This window comes from Leptodactylus fuscus, chromosome 3 (genome assembly GCF_031893055.1).
Source record: "Leptodactylus fuscus isolate aLepFus1 chromosome 3, aLepFus1.hap2, whole genome shotgun sequence".
In the NCBI taxonomy this organism is placed as follows: domain Eukaryota; kingdom Metazoa; phylum Chordata; class Amphibia; order Anura; family Leptodactylidae; genus Leptodactylus; species Leptodactylus fuscus.
Window position 1 is genome coordinate 98,352,737 of NC_134267.1, and position 24,832 is coordinate 98,377,568.

Here is a 24,832-nt window from a genome sequence, read left to right on the forward strand (position 1 = left end):
CAACATGGACCCTCACCCTTATACAATATAGTGGATAGAATTTGTAAATATAGCTCATTCACTATACTGAAAATGTAATTGTGCTACATTTGTCCCCAACCTTAAATGTTCTGAAATGTTGCTTACGTGAATTTACTGTCACTTCATTGTAGTAAAAGAAGAACTAAAGAAAAAAATTCCAGAGAAGAAGGATGTCCAAGAGCCAAAGAAAGAAGGTATGATATACAATAATAGCTACTGGTTTCTGTCTGATCATGACTCGAGTTAACTTCTTTTGGAGTTTACCTGCTCCACTGATGGCCAAAAGTTAAAGGGTTTTCCCATCTCAAGGATCCTATCTATACTGCTAACTTATACAAATTGAAGAGTTTTCATTAATATATTGCTATAGCAATGCTACCTTGTTTTCCTACTGTGTGATATTACTCCTCCCATTGTTTACACAGTGTAAGTGTAACACTTATCCTATCACACAGGTTCAGCTCTATTGGAGAGCTGAACCTATGTGATAGGACAAGTGATTTCAAGCACTGCTCTCACCGTTATCTACAGCTCTGTCTTTAAGCTAATTACAGTTTACTGATAACAGCAAGTCTGTTATCTCTACTGTATATGTAAGCAGATAACACTGAGTCCATTCTCTAGAAGCATGTGCATGTTATTTGATCAATACTGGACATCTGATCACTTTTTTCTTTGGATTGGAGGATGATTTCCCCTGCAACTGGGACTGGTACATTTAGCCCCAGTTGCAGAAGGAATACAGCCTCCTGCACACTGTATACGCAGTTTACAGAGCTGATCTGGGTCCTGTAGGACCCAGCAGCTCCTGTAAGATGCTGACACCAGTAGGAAGATCACGTGACCGCCGGGTCAGAGGGCATCCGCATCATGGCAGCACCCATAGCTGTGTATACAGCGCTCATTGCGCACTGTATACACAGCGATCGAGAAGGCGGGGAAGGTAATAAACCTGGGAGCTCCAGCTGAAGTTACACCAGTACATGCTGTCAGAGCATGGCAACCACTTTATGGGCGTTTATACTCTATGGGCGGTCCGGAAGTGGTTAAAGACAAGGGAACGGAGAAGAGGTCCCGCGCTCTAGGTCGTGTGGATATACCAAGAATCCACTTGTAGATAAAGCAAACTTTAATAAAATTCACACAGTAAAGCACAACGCGTTTCGGGTTATAACAAAAACCCTTTCTCAAGTGCAGAGTCACTGTAGTAATAGAACAGAACCAAAAAAGACCTATTGTATAAACAATAATAAAAAATCACACAGCAACAATCTTGAGAAAAACCCAAGGGACGCATCAGGCCCCCTTGTCTTGATCCTCTTCCCGGTTTTCCAGTGTATGCCGTTGGAACCGCTGCCGCTCTCACCAGGACCATCGATTACACAATTGTGAATTAGGGTGTTGTGATCCTTTCACAACCCCTCCCGGTGAGAGGCCAATCGGTCCTTTTTCATTATCGCTCCGATTAACTCCAAAAGATTTTTTTTTTATAATACTACACTTAGTGCACTTGGTGTCTCTCTTCTTTTTCTTGCATCAAAAGTGGTTAAAGGAGCTCTATCATTGGGAAAAGTAATTTTTAACTAATCACATATTTGTGTATCCTTTGGAAAGGCCATTCCACACATACCTTTTGTATGTAAATCGCCTCAGTAGCTTTTGAATAAGTCCGTTTTTATCCATATGGTAATTAGCCTTCTCCATGCACTCTGGAAGTGTCTGTGAGCACTGTCTGCTATTCTATGTGTGTGAGAGCAGAGAGATGAGTCATCAGCACAGCAGCCTCTCTGCTCTCATACACATAGAGAATAGCAGACTGTGATCATGGACACTTCCGGAGTGCAGGGAAAAGGCTAATTAGCATTTGAATAAAAACTGACTTATTCGAAAACTACTGATATAATTTAACCTTTCTAAAGGTTATGCAAGTATGTGCTTAGTTAAAAATGACTTTTCCCAATGTTAGAGCCCCTTTAACTTGAAGACTGAGAAAGAAAAAAACAAAGAATATTTTGCTGTGACCAGTGTTTCTTTCACTTTCTTTATATTTAGTCTTCAAGTCTGCAAGAGATATAGGTATGTAGTATGAGCTGTTGGGATCTGATGTAGGACTATACTTGTTTAATGTTATTTATAATATAGTACTGTATCTATGAAGGGATGCTGAATGCTTGGTTATCTTCTGTAGATTATGGCGGCCTAGCCTAGCACTTCAGATGTTCTTAGTATGATATCAGAAGAACAAACATGTTCTGTTAACAGGGGTGTCTACATTGTATACCTCTTAACAAGACCCTTCTAGAGGTCATCTGCTACTCACTTTATAAACATATAAACGTTTAAGATTATATGAAGGAAACAGTTTGTGAAGACTACTGAATCCTATTGAAATCTACCTTAAATGTAATAATAAATTCTCTTTCATTTTACCTATTTCAGTAACAGCAAAAGAAAAGGAGAAGGCAGTGCCTGAAATTAAGAAAGAGATGAAAGCAGGTACGGTATATTGTGTAAATGTACACTATTTATGGTAGAGCATACATTTATTTTTACTTATTTGTCATTTCATCCCAGAATTCCCTTTTTAACCTTGTGAAACCTTATGAGTGTTATGAAAATAAGGCTAGTACATGGATAAGGGAGGGGGACAGACTCGCACCCCCTGGCTAAGAGACAAGTGTAAAATGTAGTGCAGCTATAATGTGGATTTTTAGCAGCAGAAAAACTGATAAGACACCACAAATGAATGCTTATAAAGTTATAAAACAGACAAGCAAGCAAAACCTTGAAGTATTTTAAACCTTTCATGAAAAATTACATTAAAGACTTGCGGTAGAAGAGAAAGAGGATCCAGCACCCAGAACTCTTGCACATAGGAATAGGGTTAAATTTCGCTTTTATTTTTCACATTAAAAATTCGGACATCTCACAATAATGTGGTCCATATGCAGAGGTGGTACTGTTTCAGTACCACCTCTGCATATGGACCACATTATTGTGAGATGTCCGAATTTTTAATGTGAAAAATAAAAGCGAAGTTTTAACCCTATTCCCATGTGCAAGAGTTCTGGGTGCTGGATCCTCTTTCTCTTCTACCGCAATTGCTACGGCTCCAGCTGGAGGGAGCCCTTTTCCTGTGCATCCAGGAGGACTCTTCAGGCGAACACCATAAAATACATAAACTGTAAGTGAACATGTTTTTTCTTCTTTTGGCACCACAGAAAACTGTTTTATTATTATTAAGGGGCAGAGTGCATGCCATATTTTTCTACATTAAAGACTACCTGGGTTATGTGCATTTGAAGGAAATATGCATATCTGTGGACAACACAGGCATCACTCGTAAAAGCTATTGTTCTTGAATCATGGAAAAATATTCTTTCAAATACAGTGATATTGTTCTAAACTGATCCTTTAATTGCTATCCAAAGTTCTAGTAAGTAACATTTTGCTCAGAAGAAGAGTATATACATTACACTCGATTCTATAATAAGGTAACTGACAACTGTATGTTTTGCTATTGTACCAAGTACCTTCAAAATTTGCAGCAATTCCAAGCAATCCGTGCTTGTCATGACAGTCCATTTGTAATTCTTTTTAGATTATTACTTTAATTAGTCTAAGGCTTCTTGATATGGCAGCAGTATTGATTGGCAGCACCTGTTAGCTTCAAGAGCTTTTCAACAGTCTTTAATTGCCTCCTCTTTGATGCCGACTAGAGCATTAGAGGCTGGCAAGCAAATCAGAATTGAAATGACTTTAAATGGATTTACACTGATTTCTAAGTAGACATAAAAAAAACTCAACAAAGCAGTTGAAGATGGCAACTCGTGATGGTATTACAGCTCTGATATGTAAAGAAATGAACTAGTCGTGATAGTGCATTAATCATTACATTTTGGAGTAGTCCTCCATAGAATGTTAATTTAACTTTATCTTTGGCTTCTAATTTTAGCTATATGCTTATTATATGTGATTAGATATTACATTACATATTACTGTGTTAAATAAAATTCTAAAAATCTATAAAGCTATATACTATAGGGCTGTATTGTGTAATTATGTAGTAATATCCATCAAAGGATAGTCATGGTAACATATACAGTACAGAAGGCCTTCTTTGCAAACATTCTTCTGGTTCTGATTTTGTACTGCTCTGCCCAATTGGTTATGACCCTTGGCTCTCTTGATTACCTGTGTATATTTGTTTGTCTTGTCTGCGCTTTGTGTATACACATATATTATAGAAAGGGACTGTCACTCAGTTGTCCTCTACCGTCCAGGGTAGTTAAGGCAAGTTCAATTTCTCAGAATATTTTGTTTTAATATTCAGGTAGACAGGTTATTGAACATCCCTCATGGGAACTGTAGGAAATTTGGCCTATACTTTGCGCTATTGGAGAACTTGCTGCACTAAAGTATCTCATCACAAAAGGCAATAAAATTCATTAAAAGGTCATTAAAATACTTGTGTTGTTAATATGATGTTGAAGTGTCAAGTTGAACTCTGTTTCATCTCTATAGCATGGTTTCATACTGTATAATGATTTCCTTTCTTTGGTTTAATGTAACATGTATTTTTCTAGTTATGCATTCAATTACTTTATGTTGATATTACATGTGAATAGCGGCATTTTCAATATGGTGTTAATATGTGATAATAGACATACACTACTGTGTAATAATGTGATGCGCACAATATGTATTAGAAATGCACATTTCGATTAATAGAAGATGGCTAGTAATGTATAGCATTTACTCTGATTGAATATCCTAGATCAAGACTATGTATTTTATCATTTGTAAAGTATTATTCTTGTTAAGCCTGCCATTTGTCATTTTAAAATTGTAATTTATGGAAATGATATCACATCATTTTTCCAGCATAAAAACTCACCTTTTAGACTGAAGTTATGTAGCAAATTCAATTCCAATGGTTCAGTAGATTTTAAAAGCGCAAAGGAAATTCTGCTGACAGGTGAATCAGCCTGATCCACTTTTCCGCTTCAAAATTGTATTTCAACTATTAAGATTACTTATTGGAAATATGATGTCAAGGAACTGGAATAGTCTATACAACCAAGTCTCATATTTTACACTTACAAAAAGTCGATCAGTGATTTCACTGCAGCTCAATCATTTTGTTTCTGTTCTGCTTTTACTTGGCAGATATTTCACCTCATTGCTTCAGCATTTGCCTGTGTTGGGCCATGAAATATAAAAAAATTTGGAACAAAATCAGACTTGCACATCAAGTCGTATAAAAAGAATAAAGCAATATGAAAATATAAGAATTTATGGTTCCCTGTTGTCCGTACTAGTGGCACAATATGGGGTATTTTCTGCCCCTATGTGCTGGTAGGACAGGCGGATTTTTAATTAGCCAGTATTAACTTCATTTGACCCCTTTAAGAGGGCACAGATACCTCCCCCTGCGTGTTTTTTCTGTCCTGTGTGGAAGGACCGGACAGGTGAGGAGGACATTCTGTCTTCTTAAAAGGAAAATATAGAAAAAAAAAAGAAAAAAAAACCCAGAAAGGAATTGGACCTATATGACTTACCTGGTCCTATGGATTCACCGTTATTGACCCTTTCTTCTCACCTCTGCAATCTGGCATGCTGCAGTCCCTTCTTCCTACAGTGAAACAAGGAAGTGGTAAGTGCCTGTTTGCTCTCCAATACTAAAAGCTCGAAACTTACCAGCACTAGGTCAGAGCGTTCATGCTCTCTCTTGCAGTCTGCGCAGGGGCCGTGTTTCTGTGCATTCCAAAAAGCAGTCCGCTTGCCTCAGCCGCCCTTAACGTGGGTTATCTATGGCGGCCATCATTCCTATGCCGCGGAACCTTTGGCTGCCGGCCTAGAGTCTGGGGGATCTCTATTCGGCGGCACACTGTCTTTTCTACTTCCAGTGGGATGCCTTCCTAAGCTGTGGCCACGTCCTCGCTGGAAAAAACCTTACGCCGCGCCGGGACCACGCAGAGACTCTGAGTAAGGAGGGCAGGATAGACCAGCAAAGTTGCAGAAGCAAGTGAGAATAAGGGTTTAAATGAGAACCTCAGTAGAGCCACGCCCCTTTCTGTAGCAGGAAGTTTAAAGGGCGTTAGGTCTGTATGCTCAGTACCCTCTAGCTTACTACTAGCGGGCTCCTATGTTCCTAGTCATCTTACTAGAAACTTAAGGTGTTGTGAACTGTAAAAAGTGAGCTACAACTTTGGGGGAAACTTAGGTAAGTTCCCATCCTGATGCTCTTCACAGTGGGGTAAGTGCTACTACTCCTTTCTTAAAATAGTGTGCTCCATTTCCATGTCTTATATGTAGGTGTGTTTTTCACCAGCAAAAAATCTTACGCCGGAGTAATGTCTTCCTCCACTAGGGAGGAGGAAAAGGTCTTCAAAGAAGAGACATCTGGCGTGCATTGATTGCGATATACCACTGCCTGATGGTAGGTGGCAGGTTTTTTTCTCAGTCTGAATGTTCCCCAATTAAGGGAATTCCTAACGCCCAATTTTGCCTTTAGGCTATGACTGGTCGCGTTGCCGTCAATGCAGAGGACCTCCTCTGGAGGATTCCTCTAATAAAGACATGGTGGCATGGGTTAAGGAGTACATGGTGAGTACGGTGCCGTTTGTGTGGGGTGGTCCACACGGACTTTTAAGTATCCCCCTTTTTTGCAGGATGATTCCTTAAAGGATATACGTACTTCACTGGCTCAGCTCACTAAGAAGCAACGTGTTGAGAGGCATTCTGCTTCATTACCCTCTTTGGAGTGGTTACAGGTTGAGGACGAATCCAGTTCATCGGATAACCAGTCCTCGTTTTCCAGCAGGCCCATATTCCATCGGGATAACACTAACAAGCTGCTGAAGGCTATCCAGTTGTGGGACCAGGATGGCGAGGGGGAAGCCTCCGCGTCCACCTCAGAAACGGGGAGGGCCTTTTAAGTGGACGCCTCCAAGGCCAGCCTGATGGAACAATAGTGGAGACAGCCAGAGAAGGCCTATGTCACAACAAGAGCCTTCAAAATGATGTACCCTATCAATTCCGCTCATCTAGACTGTTGGGGACCACCACCTAAAGTGGATCTGGCTGTCTCGAAGCTTTCCCATCGCACCGTGGTGCCCATCGACGACGGCTCCAACCTCCAAGATCTTTTGGATAGGATAGTGGATTCGACCCTGAAGAAGGCGTATTCATCTGCATCAGCCCAAGCAGCAGTGGCCATCGCTTCCACAGAGGTAGCGGATAATCTGCAGGCCCATCTGGACAGTCTGGAGCGGGACATCGACTCGGGAGTCAATAGAGATGATATTCTAGCATCCATGGGCGAAATCCATCTAGCCACAGATTACTTTAGAGAATTCTCAAGACAACAACTGAAGTTAGCATATAAAGGCTGTGAGCTGGATGACGTAAAGGAGGGGCTGGCCGAAGGCAGAGGCAGATCTCTGCCCCAAGCCGCCAGAGGTAGAAGACCTCCCCTTTCTAGGGGTCGATGCTCGGTGAATCAATACAGGCAGAGATATCCCAGATATTGCCCTAGGGGGGCAGGTCAGGGGGCCCCCAGGGAGGACCCCAAAAAGAAGATCTTTTCTTGGGACGCCGCTCTCTGTCGCTAGTCCTCCAGTAGGAGGACAACTTTCCAGGTTTTCCGTGGCATGGCATCAGCATATAATGGATCCGTGGGTCCTTCAGGTTATCCTACGCGGGAATGCAATATAATTCACCCAACTTCTTTACCAACGGAACAACAGTCCTGCCTAGAAACATCTGTGGCAGAGTACATCTCTAAGGGAGCCCTAGAGAGGGTCCCTCCCTCATAAGTCGGTCTAGGAGTTTATTCACCTGTATTTCTGGTTCCGAAGTCCACAGGAGGTTGGCGCATGATCATAGATCTGAGGTTTCTCAACCGTTATATCAAGAAGAAACCATTCAGGATGGAGTCCATAGACTCAGTAACTACCTTTCTATTGCACAACGAAGTTATGGTCACCCTAGACCTAAAGGATGCCTACCTACACATTCCCATCTACCGGCCACACAAGTAGTACCTACAAATAGCTGTTCTTATGGCCGGCCACATAGAGCACCTCCAGTTCACCGCACTACCCTTCGGCATCTAATCAGCCCCGTATGTCTTTACCAAGATGGTCGCACCCGTTGCCGCCGCCCTCAGACTGCAAGGCCTTTTCGTGGTTCCCTACCTCGATGACTGGCTCATAAAAGCTCAGTCTACTTCAATTCTCCATCACCACCTCTGGATAGCTATCTCCTTCCTACAGGAACTGGGCTGGCTAATCAATTTTGAGAAGTCAGAAATAGTGCCCGATGCCTTCTCTGGACCCGGCGGATCACAATCTGCACCACCATGCGTGTCCTAGGCCTAATGCCATCTTCAGCCAAGGCGGTCCCTTGGACTTTATGGCATTTGCGTCCCCTTCAGATGGGAGCCTGGAACAGGTCTCCACGGGGACTGCACAAGAAAATCTGCCTTTCTAACAATACCCGTCTTTCCCTCAGATGGTGGAGACATCTGAAAGACGGAAGGTCCTCGGTTCAACCTCTTTCGACCCTGTTGACAATAGATGCATCCCATATGGAATGGGGAGCCCACCTAAATGACAGAACAGGGACAGTGGAGGAATCTGGAGGAGGGAACTTCCAACTTAAAAGAGCTGAAAGCAGTCTATCTGGCACTGATGTACTTCACCCCCTTTCTCAAAGGGAAGGCAGTCAAGGTTTCGGTCAGACAACATGACAACAGTAATATATCTGAACAAACAAAGTGGCACCAGAGTTCCAGCCCTTCTGAGAGAGGCAAACTTAATTTTCTCGTGGGCAGAGAAGAATCTGTCCCACTTATCCGCTGTTCACATCAGAGGCTCCCTGAACATAGTAGCGGATCAGTTGAGTCGTGGTATCCCTGTATCAGGAGAATGGTCTCTCAATTAAGACGTATTCCAACAAATCGTCCAGAGATGGGGTCTTCCGGAGGTCGACCTTATGGCAACCCGACTCAACGCCAAGGTGGAGACGTTCTGCTCTCTTTATCAGGAGGACAACCCCTTGGCAGTGGATGCCCTGTCCATCCCGTGGAGGTTCAGGCTGATTTACATCTTCCCTCCAATTTCCATCATACCCAACGTAGTGATGAAAATACGACAGGACCAAGTCTCGGGAATCGCCAGAATCCCGTTCTGGCCAAAAAGGACTTGGTTTGCCCAGCTCATATGGATGAGTCAAGGCAATTATTGGAGGCTTCGCCCCTCCCAGATCTGGTAACACAAGGAGAGCTGAGATGCTATGATCTGAGGAGATTCAACCTGACAGCCTGGAGGTTGACCAGTCCCTATTAAGGAATAGAGGACTTTCCCAAGGCATCCTGAGGACTTTAGCTAGCACCAGAGCTGACTCCACTAATAGAAATTACCATAGGATCGGTAACATTTTCAACACCTGGTGCATAGATCATGAAGTGGACACCTCCAATCCCCCAATGAGGGTGATCCTGGACTTTCTTCAGGACAGCCTAGACAGAGGGCTTGCCGCTTCTACCCTGAAGGTACATGTAGCCACTTTGTCCGCCTATCTGGGGAGGCGTTTGTCTCAGGATCCTTTAGTGAGCACCTTTATCAAAGGGGCAACTAGGCTGAGACCAGCAGTAGCTGCTCCTGTCCACCAATGGGTCCTCAGTACGGTCCTAACGGCACTTTGTATCACTCCTTCCGAACCCCTGGAGGAGGTGGATCTGAAATGGCTGACATATAAGGTGACATTTCTCCTCGCAATCACTTCAGTGAAGAGAGTGGGAGAGCTCCAAGCGCTCTCTTCGGAGGCTCCATATATCACCTTTTTTGAAGATCCCGTAAAGCTCAGATTTCTACCAGGTTTTAGACCTAAGGTTCCATCCAGTGCAAATATAGGTCAACTAATTTGCTTGCTGGTCTTCTACCCTTCTCCCTCTCCCCTCGAGGAAGAAAAATGGCATACCTTGGACCTGGTGAGGAATCTCTGTATCTACTTACAGCATTTTTGCTCCTTTAGGAAGTCGGAAAATCTGCTGGTAAATTATGTAGGCAGTCAGAAAGGCTGCAAGGCTTCCAAAGCAAACATCTCATGCTGGGTGAAGGAAGCGATAAAAGCTGCATTTTCATGGTAAGGGTTACCTCCGCCCACCATCCTAAAAGCCCACTCGATGCGTGCAGTTTCAACCTCTTGGGCAGAAGACAAGGCGCTAGCTTTGGATCAAATATCTGCAGCTTCATCTTGGTCCTCTGAATCGACCTTGGTAAACCAGTACCGACTAAGTCGGCATTCCTCGGAGGCCACTGCCTTTGAGCGCACTGTGCTAGGCTCAGCATGCACCAATGTCCCTCCCTAAGGGGAATTACTCGCTATCTCCCCACATTGTGTTACTGGTACGGACGACAGGGAACAAAGAATTATGAAGATAATCTTGTTTCCCTTAGTTCTAACAGCGGTCCTAATATTGGCTCAGCCCGATTGTATGCATGCCTGTCCTCTAGTATGTGGGGGTTGTGGGTGATTCATGGAACCAAATAACAAAAACCAGTTAGACCAGTAACCCAGCCTAAGGCTAGTGAGTCTATGTCAGTTGGATTGTATAGGTCGAACATTAAGGCCTTTTCCTGAATGACTTACATATTTAGGACGTTATTACCACTCCATTCCACCTTTTAATATCTCCTATTATTGGTGGTAGTCAAACGGTACCACAATTTTAAAATTAGTAATAAAGGTCAAGTTTTAGTGCATTTCATTTTTGGTTTGTTAGTTTTCTAATTAGTGCACATATTTTTTGCATTTCTATTTACTTGTTGGTCAAGTACGGTAAACTCATCCTGATGCTCCTCGAACCACGCACATACACTGCGAGCTTTATGACACGTCGCATTGTCCTGCTGGTAGATGCCATCATCCTGAGGAAAAACAATTCACATGTAGGGGTGAACATGGTCCACAAGGGTAGAGGCATACTTGTGTTGATCCATCATGCCTTCCACAATGATGAGTGCACCCAGATGGCTGATGACACGTGCCTTCTGCAATTGGTTATTTAACGTTAAAGTCAAAATTAGGCGGTGGTCACATTAATATGACTGGACTGTGTAGAATTCACTATTTAATTTCAAATTCCCTATAGCATTGCCACTAAATACTCTCTAGTTTACAATAGTAAACGTTCATTCGAAATGGGAGCATAGATATGGTATCTAATAGTTTTTCAATATTTATTTTTAATATTTAGTAAAAGGTTAAGCCACCTGCATTTAAAGGGTTATTCAGGAAAATAATATAAAAGTTTTTTTGCTACCAGAAACTATACCATATCTATCCACGAGCTGTATCTGAAACTGCTCTTCCAGGGCAAACTCTTTAATATTGTAGGTTCACTTTAACCCTTTAAATGCCTTTAACCATTTTACTGAGATAAAAGAGTTATTACTGGAGCTAAGTTTATATCTGTATGTAACATTGTAGTAATATTAAAACATACTATACATTTACTCTATGAAAGAATCTTACATAACATATTTCATGACAATGAAACCTCTATTTAACCTTTTACATTTTCAGAGTTCACTCAGGAGACACTGTGTGTCACCCATGATCAATGTCAGGAATCGTCAAGCCTTGGTTAAGAGCCGGCAGAAAACAACAGTCGTCATGCCACAAATTCATATCGTTCATTGGTCTCAACAGTATATATATCATATATACATTTTTTATAATATTTGCCTTAACAGTTTTGTGTATATGGCTTCTACAATTAAAGTAATGTATTTTATTTATTATAGAAGAATGTGTTCGTTTATCTATGTTGCATCATATACCTGTGTCAATATGTACAATTAATGTTTTTTTCCAAATTGCCTATTTTATGTGCTTAAAGGGAACCATTCACCACTTCCAGCTTTAGGCATCATTTAATTGGTGCTGTTTCACTGATTCCAGTACAGTTGGAATATTTTCTCTAGCCCTTACCATTGCCGAGTAATAAGTGCTGTTATTTGTGGTGCTTGATATGCTGTTTAGCAGGTGGGCAGTGTCAGGCAGGAGCAGGCAAGAGGTGTGAGTCTGAGCTCTGACATTGGCTGCCTGTGATCAGAGCCTGACATTGCCCACTTGACAGTGCAGAGTCTAAGTATTATATCAGGCTATAAAACTAACTGAATTTATTGGTTGGGAATGATGGAGCTACAAAAAGAAATGAAGTGGCACTTTTTAACATATGCTGAAAACTGGAGTTGGTGGAGGTGGTGAAAGGTCCTGTTTAAGTTCATTATGTAGCATCACAAACACACAACATGTCCTTAGCCAGTTACAGCCTGGTATCTCACGTTTCATGCATTTTATATCATACAATGGTTTTGCAGTTGGTGAAATGACAAATATGTAAAATGGTAAGTTAAATTTTGTGAGTAAAAGTGACAGAGAATACAAAATGTCTACAATAAACAGTAGACTGAACAAGAGGAGAGGCAGTATGGATACTTTGCTCAAATTTGGTGAAGGGGGCTTGCTCTTTGTGTTGCTGACTGCATGTAAGTCAATATTGAAATACTGTGAAGTGCAAAGTGATGTACAAGGTTAATAAATTGGAGGCATGCTCTAGCTGTCTGTGTATAGTCCATGGACTATTATTGTAATAGAAATAAAGCTATGTGACACTTTTTTGGGGAAATGAGAATCCAAAGCAATGTAAGTAATAAGGTTGAAAAGGGTAAGTCATTGATGAAGCAAAGAGCATGAGTGAGTTTATACTGTAGATGAAAATTTCTACAACATCTGGTATTGCCCCATTATGAAGAGCTTTGTAAACTAGTAGAAGATTTTATGTTAATTATAAAGGAGATGGGAAACAAAGGTAATAATTTTGATGTACTGAGGAGTCATAGCTACTGCATTCATTATGAAATAGATCTAGTTTCTCTACTAGTGAGTGGAGATGGGTGAACCGCTCAACATTTGTTTAGTTTTGGGTTCTGGTGGTTCAGGACCAAGATTTGTTCCAAATTAAACAAGTTTGGCACAAACCACAGGTTAAATTGGCTTAAAATATAGTGTATGACACTTAGGGCTCATATGAACCTATAAATCCAATTTCTAGCTCTCTAAGGCAAACATAGTAGAAGTTATGTCAAAGTGAAAGTGACACATATGTTACAAAATTTACAACTGTGAGACAAGTTGAAAAGTGATGAAGTGATGATTGGCAAAAAAAAGAAGTCACCAAAAATTACCTCTGTGAAATTAAAATGGCTTTTTGTTTTGTATGCCAACACTGTGGCACCAATAGCATGGTATAAAGTAATGTGAAATGTCTGCCTGAGTATTGGCACTGGTGATAGCTGTGGTCAGGGATCTAAGGTCATTCAGGCAGGTCAGTCAACCCCTGTTACAATATGTTTAACATATACCATATATACTCGAGTATAAGCCGACCCGAATATAAGCCGAGACCCCTAATTTTACCACAAAAAACTGGGAAAACTTATTGACTTGAGTATAAGCCGAGGGGGGGAATCCACCATTGCAGATAAAAAGTCTGGTCATGTGCATTGCGGCTTAGTAACTCCATGGGGATCATAGTAATAGCAGTTAACCCCATCATGTCCCTCACATTAACCCCCTGTGTACCTCACATAAGAGTTACTGATATGTGGGACATATGGAGGTAATAATGAGGTATCTTCATAATTAAGGTCCTTTATTAGAACCCCCATGCGTCTCACATATTAGTAACCCTTATATGGGGCACAAAGGGGCTAATATGAGGGACATGATGGGGTTAACTGTTATTAATGTGAGGCACATGGAGTTACTGAAACTAAATTAATAACCCCAAATACCTGACATTAATAGGCAGAGTAACTAAAGGAAGGTCCCTGTGTGTGTCACTAACTGTAGCTTCATCTCCTCCATACAACAGACATCTTCCATAAGACACAATGAATCCTGGCCACTCATCTGTAGGGTAGATGCTAAATCCTAGTGTGCTAAAGGACCTCTGATGATGTCATGACCATGTGATCGGACTCTTGTGTGGGCGGAGCTACTAGGATTTAGACTCCACCTTATCTGCAGATGTTACATACCAGTGGCTACAGGACGTTTGATGACATCACAGTCACGTGACCTCATGACAAGCCAATTACAGAGCAGTAGCACTAAAGGACCTCCCCCTTCCAGTTTTCTGTGCTCCGTGGACCCTGACTCGTATATAAGCCGAGAACAGCTTTTTCAGCATGAAAAATATGCTGAAAAAGTTGGCTTATACTCTAGCATATACAGTACATGGTATTTACAATTTTTAGCAATGAACATAAAGAACTTAAATGATTTTTGCATTTTAATTTATGTTTCCTCTTGTTTATCCCTAAAAAGTATGTACTAAATTCTTTGTAACGTAACAACTTTTTATCGCACAAACGTGATTTGTGTTCTGTGCATTGTAGATTTGTTTAATACAATGCTACTGTATATTATTATGTGTGCAAAATTTGTTCAGTATGATATGTTCTACCTGTCTCCTTCTTCATGATCATTCAATAAAATCTAAAAGAAAGTTCAAAGACTTTTTTGTATCCATATCATTATGTTATCCTTACTTGCCTTTCCTCTTGGCTGGAAATGTACAAATGTACAAATTAAATTGCATATGCAGTTAACTCTATATGTGTCTATTTGTGGCCACTCAGTGGTGGTATTGTGAACTGCAGTCTTGTAAGGTTTGTTACCATGTTGTAATACAAATCAATGTATTTTAGGATAATTTATCTAACTGTTATGGTGCCTGTAGTCTGTACTAGAGAGAGATTCCTGAAGATGGAACTAAACATTAATACCAATGGATTTTTCATACTGATGACCCATTGTTACGGTTTTGTCTATATATATGAAAATAATAATTGTTAACCAAGACGGAACCGCTAGACTGCAGAACACTGCAGTGAGGTCCACAAGCCCAGGTGGGCAGCCGTCTGCCTGAATACGCACTACCAGTTAAACTGCACTGGAAGTGGTGTTTGTGCGGTTCTAAATGTGAACAGGCTGCAACCAAACCTCACCAGTTGGCTTCACTGGAAGGGAGCACCTGTGTATGGCTGATACAGCAAGGCTGCCAAGGGTTAAGCGTCACCCCAGGTCACCAACAGAACATGCTCTGCAACAGCTAAGAGCTACAAAGTAAGTAGACAGTTAAATGGGCTGTACTGATTCCCACTGGCAGAGCCAAGGGATCCTACCTAGATCCCTGGACTGCTCCTGCCTTTCACTGGAACCTAGCCCTAACCTCCTGACTCAAAGTACTTTAGTCAAAGTGTGAGCACGGGGCGGGCGTCGGCTCACACTATATTAAGGCAAGTCCCCGCCCACAGGGGCGGTGGCCATGACCTCACCGATCATGCTCAGTATGGGCAAAATGGGACTTAGCCTCTGAGAGCCTCCAAAAGGTCTGAGCATGCTCAGTAGAGGGAGAATGGGACTGAGCCTCTGAGCTGCTGCTGTGGGCATCTTCCATATAGATAAGAACTGTACATGGGAATTTTCCTCCTGGATTACAACTGTGCTTGGGCATCTAACCTGTGAATTCCACCAGCAATGTGTGGGCATGGAGTATACCTGTTGATTACAATTGTTTTTCGACATATACCTGTTGGGTTACAATTGTGTTATTATGGGATGGGATTATGTATAATATATTATGTTCTGGGCTCAGATGTGTGATTTCTTAAACTAAGCTGTATGCTACTGCAAAGGCATGTAATCCAAGAAGGATTGTGAGCTCACTAAGAGACTTTCTGTATGTGCCACACTTAGTTATTTCATGTAAGACTCTTGCAGGTATTAAACCTGTTGCCTTGCTATTGTACCTCTGTCTTGAGTGAAACCACTATTCAGATTATCCGGTGTGTTTGCATGAGTGACTATGTCATTCTCAAGTGGGGCTACAAATAGGCCACTCATAGGGCCAAGCATCCTGTTAAGGACTAACCCCATATATTATAAGCTGTAAGTAGTATTCAATGCTCATACACAGGAGATATTAATATAATGAAAGCCTTTTGTATACTATAAACATTGCAAAAAACATGCAGTTCCACTGTATCACAGTCTACTGCTATTGGCTTTGCTACACAATTTACAAGTAACATAGTTTAACTGACTATTTTCCAAATCTGGGCAAACATTAATCGTCTTGTGATTCCAAGTAAATCAGATTTGATTTATTCATTTGAGAACATATATTTTCCTTAGAGTGAAATTATAGGGGAAAAACAAATGGCTGATTGCAAGTGGAAGGAAATGTGTGTGTCACATCTATATTAATTCCAACAGCATTCATGACTCATAGAAGACTCGTAAAATTTCTTAGCTGAGTGTTTTAATTAGGGAGCCTATGTCTGTGTATATATATATATATATATATATATATATATATATATATATATATATATTTAGAGTCAAAGTTTATATTTATCGTTGAACATTTCATAGCAAAATGTTAGGATAATTTATCTAAATGCTACAGTGCTTGGAGAATGAACTAGGGAGATCTTGCTGCAAAAATCTCATATTGATTTCAATAATAATCCCATTTTCCATAAGATCATACATTTTCGTATTTTGCTAATTATATTTTGTGCTCCATTCATTTGTTAGTTTTTTGGTTGCCAACATGCTAAGTATAAACCGGATTGGTTTATAGTGCACCAACAGTGCTTACAATAGACCTGGTGTTGAGCGTTTAAATTATTTATACCGAGCAAATGTTGTGTTGTACACTTTATAAATTATTATACAGTCCTATGAAAAAGTTTGGGCACCCCTATTAATCTTAATCATTTTTTGTTCTAAATATTTTGGTGTTTGCAACAGCCATTTCAGTTTGATATATCTAATAACTGATGGACACAGTAATATTTCAGGATTGAAATGAGGTTTATTGTACTAACAGAAAATGTGCAATATGCATTAAACCAAAATTTGACCGGTGCAAACTTTTTCATAGGACTGTATATATAATGTGTTCTTTTTTACTGATGCAGTTATTAGTGTATTTTCTTGTATGTTTTTAGATGTGATGAAGGGGTGGAGCATCCTGTGCGACTCCAAAAACCCTGAAACGCGTCATCATATTTTTGGAATAAATACTCATCCTTTTTTAATTTCTTGGTTCCGAATGAGCGCGTTTTACTGTCCTTTATTGGTATATCCAATACTTACCTGTTGCATTTCTACCGACCTTGGGTCGTTCAAGTTTAACACTGCCAAACAGACTCAGTATATCCTATAAGAGCATATATAGCTCCCGTGATGTAAGTTAGGTTTGCTGTTCCAAAGATCCAAAAGAAGCGCGGTTGTAGAACAAAATAGTCAAGAAGCGACCAGTCCCTCTATCAATCAATCAGAAGAATCAGCCTAGCAAAAAAAACTCAAAAATCTGGACAGTGACCACTAGATCAAAAATCTCTAAAATTATCAAAAATTTGTAAAGTAAAGATAGAAAATTAAAATATGTAATGACGTAATATGCATACATTGGCTACAGTAGATCAATAATGCACATAAATAACTACATAATTTACCAATAACCATTATTAAATAAATTATCAATTGCATGAATAAATTAAGTTAGAAGGAATCAATTCCATAGCCATAGACTATCTTGATTTCTGTCAAAACTGCATAATTGCACAAATGCTTTAACAAAAATTAAAGACAAAGTATGGCATGTAAACATGGCATGTGAGTACCGCCATGTTATTAAGGTGCAAAGCAAGTTATATTTCATGAGCATAAGTAGTATAAATTCAACAGCAAACTAAGGGTATATTCAGATGGCAGAAACCAAATTCCGCGTGTACACTATCCACGCGGCTAGCCGCAACGGGATGCCGATGTAGTGCACCAGCATCTTGTCGTGGCATTCCACTCCTGATTAGGCCCGAATGAATAGACCCAATCAGGAGGGAGTCTCACGCCACGGCTGTCTCAGTCGCAGAATCCCTGGGAAAAAAAAGCAAGTGGCTCCCATTGAAGTTAATGGGAGCCTATTTTGCAGGCGGATTTTGAGGCAGATTCCGCGTCAAAATCCACCTGCAAAAAATACCATGTGAACTAGCCCTAAAGATCCTTTAACTGACCATTTCCTCTGAAGACAGCTGACCTCAGTATTATCGAAGCAATATCGGCTTCACCCAGCTATTATGTTATGCAGACATCCTGTTAGTAAGCAAAACATAGATAGATCAGTCTGCCACAGTCACAATATAATAATGACATCTTGAGCACTAATGAAGATATTAGTGATCCCAAATGATGCGATTAACAAATGCAGCAGAGAAGTGTTGGTGCCATGTGGAATCCCTCATGGGGCAGATCAAGCCACTCATATGGAACAAAGCTTGATGTGCATCAGGAATATAAAAACAACATGCCCCGCAAAAAAAGAGCCCTCACTTACCTATGTAAATGAAAAAAGTTATTGATGTCAGAATACAGCGCCCCCAGGCACTATTATTTTTGCAAAATGGCATATTATTCTTTAATAGTGGTAAAACATAATACATATATATATATATATATATATATATATATATATATATATATATATATATAGTATGCCCTTTATTGTTCAGACATGGCAGAAGAAGTTAAAAAAAAAAACAAAAAAAAAACATGCACACAAAATAATACCAAAAATCATACGTTTCTACAGGGGCCCCCCAAAATCAAAGCTGTGTGCACCAAATAACTAGTTAAACATGGGGACATGATCAATAGGGATTGTCAGAATTTATTAATGGAGAAAACACTGCACAGTATGTGAAGATTAAGAAATAAAAGGATACCTAGCATGTAGAATACTCAGTAACCAGGAGACAGAGAATATCTCATTATAGGGCATTATCTAATCTTGTGTAGAAAATAGGGACTAATTGACAGGTTTCTCAAAATGAACCCAAATTAATAAAACATAACATAACGAGGGTAATGCCCAGATTCTACCAGGAGTAAATCACTATTCCACAATTCCACTATTGTCACACCATATCTTTTTTTAATATTCCACTAATAAAGGTTATGTTTTAATAACTTTGGTTCATTTTGAGAGGCCTGTTTTAGCACATGAAGAAAGGTCACTCTGCATTATCATAAAATATCATATCCGTTACCTGCTTTGCTTTTCCCTACATAAAGTACAAGAAATGAAAAGCGCAGCATATTTTCAGAACATCACTTGAACTATATCTCATTATCACATTAAAGTAATTATTTCTGAAAGATGCAAGTATGTATAAAATCCTAAACTAGTCATTAGACATTTGTGCAACATTCCCTCGTTTGTGCAAACCTGATAAATGCTAATTACTGAATTATTATTATATACCTGAACATTCAGCATCACAAATATTCATATTACCGCTACCTCTGTCTGGCAGATGCCCAATTAACAAAATAGTCTAGCTTTCCTTCAGTACACAGCAATAGCAGGTGCTATCTTTTACATATAGCATCACTTCTTTCCACAGAGCAGTGATCCAAATATGATTGGCAAGTCAGATTAGTAACACTGGAATTGCTATAGACACACAAATCAGTTCACAAACGTCTACTCAGATATTTTCCATATACATTACCATTATATATGGGATAATCTATTTCCTTCTCTCATTAACAAGAATATGCAAAATGTGTGAAGCAGATGAGGATCACAGATAATAAGGATGACTTATTAATATCCATATCCATAAACACACCTAGGTTATATTGTTGAAAATGAAAATCTGTACTGGTGACTGCTAAGCTTTAAAGAAGACCTTTCATCACCTCCACTAACTCCAAATCCTTGCAGTGGTTGGCCCCTTTCTTTCTTCTCTGGCCTAGGACCCCCCACTTGACATTAAAAAGCATAATTGTAATGAAATTAACAGCAATGATGGCTCGAGAATGGAGGGAACTATGGTTGAGGTGTACTGGTGGGGGTGGTGAAGAGTCGTCTTTATAGAGGTTGTCTCTTGGCAACACTTTTTCACATTTGCTGTGGTATGAACAGGGGTGAACCTGCCCCTTTACCCGCCCGAAGCACACGATAGAAAGCCGCCCCCTCCTCCCCGGAGGCGGAGTGGAGGGGGCGGGGCTTAGTGAAGGGGCGGGATTTACCGCCGTTCGCAGGCAGAGAGCAGGCACGGAGAAGACCTGCTCTCTGCCTGAGCGTGAGGGGAGGCTGCTGGACCAGTGGCCTCCCCAATCCACCGCTCGGTGCTAAGCCAGTCCAGGACAGCTTGTCCTGGACTGGCTTAGGTAAGAAAAAATGTCGCCCTCCCTGGGGCCCTGGCATAGTGCCGCCTGAAGCGGTCGCTTCAGGTCGCCTCATGGGACGTGAGGCGCTGGGTATGAATGTCATTGAGGGTAAACGTCCTTTCTTTTAGGTCTCATCTGTCTATGAATCGGATGGAGAGTTGTGTTGTAACAATGATTTCTGCTCTTACATAGCATTCAAATATTAATACTAAATTTCACCTGTAGAGGTAGCGGCATTAGAAATATTTATCCGGAGACAGAGGAAGATAGACCTACTACAGTAGTTAGTTGTACATAACCTTCTATAAGATTGTCCTTTAAAGAGGACCTTTCAACTCCTGGGGCCCATGCAAGGTAATACACTGCTAGAAAGCCGACAGTGCGTTGAATTCAGCGCACTATCGGCTTTCCCGTTCTATGAGCCCGGTGAAGAGCTATCGGTGCCGGTACCGTAGCTCTTCACTGTCAGAAGGGCATTTCTGACAGTCAGTCAGGAACGCCCTTCCTCACAGTAGCGCCTATAGCGCTGTACTGTGAGAGCGGTGAGGAACGCCCCCTCCCTTCCTCATAGTACTCATCCATAGACAAGTACTGGGGGGGGGGGGTGTTCCTCACCACTCAGCATCATCGCTGGGCGGTAAGCAGCCCCCTCTCACAATACAGCACTATAGACGCTACTGTGAGGAAGGGCGTTCTTGACTGACTGTCAGAAACGCCCTTCTGACAGTGAAGAGCTACCGTACCAGCACTGATAACTCTTCACAGGGGCACAGAACGTGAAAGCCGATAGTGTGCTGAATTCAGGCTTTCTAGCGGTGTATTATACCGCATTTGCCCCAGGTGGTAAAAGGTCCTCTTTAAGTAAGACGCAGACACATAACGCAATCATTTGTCTGGCAACTGTAAGCCCTGACTCCTCTATCATTCACTTCTGAATGAGATATTTTATTTCAATAGAAGGGGGAGATAAGCAATTGCATGACACTTCTAGTGGTGTTATCTCAGACCCATTTTAAATCCATATTGTTGGATCTTTATCTTTCAAGGATATTAGGGACCTGCTTGACAGGTGCTGTTGATAATACTGTAGAATGTTAGCAGATCCTTTAGAAAATGACAAGACAAGATGACCATCTTCATATCCATCCATGGTTGACTTCAATGATTTTTGACCTCATAAGTCTGCAGTGATATGGAAAGAAAATTAAAAAAATATATATATTGTATTATAATGGCAGTAGTTTATAGAAATGTTCATCAAACCTCGTGCTTATGTTTATGTCTATTATAGATCAATGTTTTTGTTCCCAGACAGTACTACACTTTTGCAGTCCTGAAATCTCGATACACAATTTTAAAGTGATTTACTTTTCATTTCTTCATACTTCTGTTATTGAGTTCTTCTCGGTATTGTTATTGACTGCCTTTTGACAGTGACTTTTTTTCCACTTGTGTCTTGAGTGTATTGCTCTGACTGTTGTTATCATTTTAAAGTAATTCATTTAACTGCCTTGTACAAATAACACGTAAATCAATAGAAGAATGAATTTTATTTATAGATTGAGTAGACATTTTACTACCAAAAGAAGAAAAACATAAATTTTCATAGTTTCTTCACTTTTTTCTAAGGACTTATGATGTCCTTTTTCATAATACATAGTATAGTCATTGTATTTATAGTACGCATTTCATCACGAATGTTGCCTAGTAAGAGGATACCATATAATATTAAATTACATTTACATTTTCACAGAATAGAGATTGGAGGCTGGGGTGTAGCTATAACGTGTGTAGATGTAGCTGTAATCCTTTCACACAGTAGACCACAATTTATGTTTCTGTTAACTTCTTCTCTACCAATGATCTACTGCTAGCATTTTGAATTATTTTTGGGGGATACAATTTTCCCTATCTGCCTGCATTGTCCTGGACCTTGAGGCATATGAAATGGAGTTACTATATGACAGTAACTTAATCTAGGGCACTACAGATATATTTGGCTGGCATATATTGTTAAGGCATTCTATTAACCTCCCTACTTATTGCCCAGAGCTGGATTCATGCATATGGCAAAACCTATTGCAGTTTGCTACTTTTGGTGTTTAATTGCAGTTTAATTGCAATGAGAGCTGTTACTTAGTATTGCCTTTTGTAAGGGAATGAATTCTTCTTTTCATCATATCCATGGAAACTGTGTATTTTTCATTATGTTGTATGATCTTTGCTGTGCAGGAGAAGTAAAGGTTAATTTTCCATCCCATACTCTCCATTTACCCCCCCCCCCTTCCCAATAAAATGACCTCCAGGACAAAATTGCGGGAGCCAACCTGTTCCCATAACAACCAGAAGCCTACTGAAGGCTCCCAGGCTTGTCATTACATTATAGTTATTGAGGCTGGTTTGTGACAGCTTCAATAGCTATGTAGTGAACAATTCCATAGACTGATATACATTTGTATTGCAGTCTATAGGACTTGCAATCAAATGATTGCAGGTTCAAGCCCCCTGGGGGTGGGGGCTAATAAAATAGTTACATTTTTTTTTTTTTTAAATATCTAAAAGTTCAAATCACCCCCTTTTCCCTAGAATGCAATTAAAAGTAAAAAATGACTGTGAAACACATACACATTAGGCGTCACTGTGTCTGCAGACTTATAAAAATATTTTTCCTGTATGGTATACACTGTAGTGGGAAAAGAATCAAAAGTGCTGAGCCAACGTTTTTTCACTGTTTCACCCCTGATAAAAAATTTATAAAAAGTGATCAAAGCAACAGACATTCCCCCAAATGGTACAGCTAAAAGGTACATGTCCTATGAATCCCCATAAATGGAAATATAAAAAGTTACGAATGTCAGAATATGGTGACTTTTCGAGGAATTTTATATTTCTCTTAAGGGATTAAAATGTAAATAAAACTATATAATTTTGGTATCTCAAGAATTGTACTAAAATATAGAATACAGGAATCATGTCATTTTGGCTGCAGAGTGAATGCCATAAAAACGAAGCTTATAAGAAAATTGCACCAATGCACTTTTTCTCCAATTCCACCTCATTCTGAGTTTTTTCTAGCTTCCCAGTGCATTGTACAGAATGATAAATGGTAGAATCACGAAGAACAATTTGCCTCATAAACATTAAGCCTTCATATGGCTTGGTAAACGTAAAAATAAAAAGTTATGGGGTTTGACATTGAATTCTCACTGTGTCCCTGATCAAATTGGGTTTTTATTTTTAAAAACCCATCCACCTGTTCAAAAGATATGGTCCCTGGAAAATTATCATGCTCATCATGCCTCCCTGTCTCAGAAAAAACTAGTCAAGGCCTTAATGGTGGAGCACAGAGCTGATAGCTCTAGACTATTGTATTCGACTCTCTCTGCATCCTCAAGAGTTGAAATCGGGACCCATCACTTGGAACAGCAGACAGCATCCAAAATTTGGACTGTCCTGTTGAATCCCAGACCAGTGAGAAGGAGGTCCTATTCTTAAGGAGCATCACACATAACAATTTGATGCTCCTCTCAATTTTTTTTGCTAATTCTAAGTTAATTCTAATTATTATTTTGGAGCCTGAGTTAGTTCTATATTTGAGAGTGCATTTATGTTTGAAGTGTGTACTTATTTGGGGGTCTGGAGTTTGAGCTGGGATCTTTATTGCTTTTGATGTATGCCATAGGATGTGTGCAGTACTTGTAATTGGAATGAAGTAGGTTACAGTTTTTAGGGGCACAGATTATGTAGATGGTGGAAAATAGAAAAAAATAAAATAAAATAAAATGCCGTTCCAGGTAACTTTTGAACGGGTTAACGTATTTAAAAAATAAAAATGCTAAGTTGGTCATGGGCACAGCGACAATCAAGTGATATATGGCATTTAGTATTTTGTACTGTGTAACAAAGCCACATGGGCTACTGTATTTGTTTTGCTGTGGCGAGGATTATTGCCTTTTCCCTTGGGCTCATTTGTCTCTACACAATGAATAGTATATATTATAGTATAGTACAATACAGTACAGTACCCTGCTGAACCTAATACTCTAAAAAGCAAACAATAAAATGCTTCTTGTTACTATTTTTAATAGAAAATAATTCCAATGGTTAAAAAATGTATAGTAAATGCATTAAATAGACACTTTTATCACAGTGTTGCTTATCTTGTTTCATGCATTTATTTCTTGTAAATTATTACTACTGGTAGACACTGTACAGTTCTCATTTTTCATATTCCTCCAATAACATATATTCTTAACATAAGAGAGATTAAGATCGGCTTAAAATAAATGTTTGCCTGTAAACTTTGCACAGTAGATATGGAATATCGTTCTTAGCAATTTGTCTTTTTTACAGAACACCTGAAAGCTGCAGCAGCTAAAGCAATGGCTCCAAAAATAATTCAAGGTAATGTGGCATGCTTACAAGAGTTCTGCAGGTTTTATAGATGCTTATGGTATTATAACTAGCCTGACAGCACCACCCA

The 24,832-nt window shown here is 40.0% G+C and overlaps 1 protein-coding gene across 23 annotated transcripts in view; it reads left to right on the forward strand.

Annotated features, from left to right (window-relative positions):
* LOC142197592 (uncharacterized) overlaps nt 1-24,832 on the forward strand; it is a 490,495-nt gene that overhangs the window by 198,637 nt on the left and 267,026 nt on the right. For 22 of the 23 annotated variants that reach the window (XR_012715324.1, XM_075267993.1, XM_075268011.1 and 19 more), the window contains 4 exons: nt 153-215; nt 2,074-2,097; nt 2,461-2,517; nt 24,703-24,753. Coding sequence is in view for 22 of the 23 variants with exons in the window: in XM_075267993.1 (XP_075124094.1) it covers nt 153-215; nt 2,074-2,097; nt 2,461-2,517; nt 24,703-24,753 (195 nt within the window). In the remaining variant the exon portion in view is untranslated. The remainder of the gene's footprint in view (nt 1-152; nt 216-2,073; nt 2,098-2,460; nt 2,518-24,702; nt 24,754-24,832) is intronic. The other variant, XM_075267997.1, reaches the window with a different exon arrangement.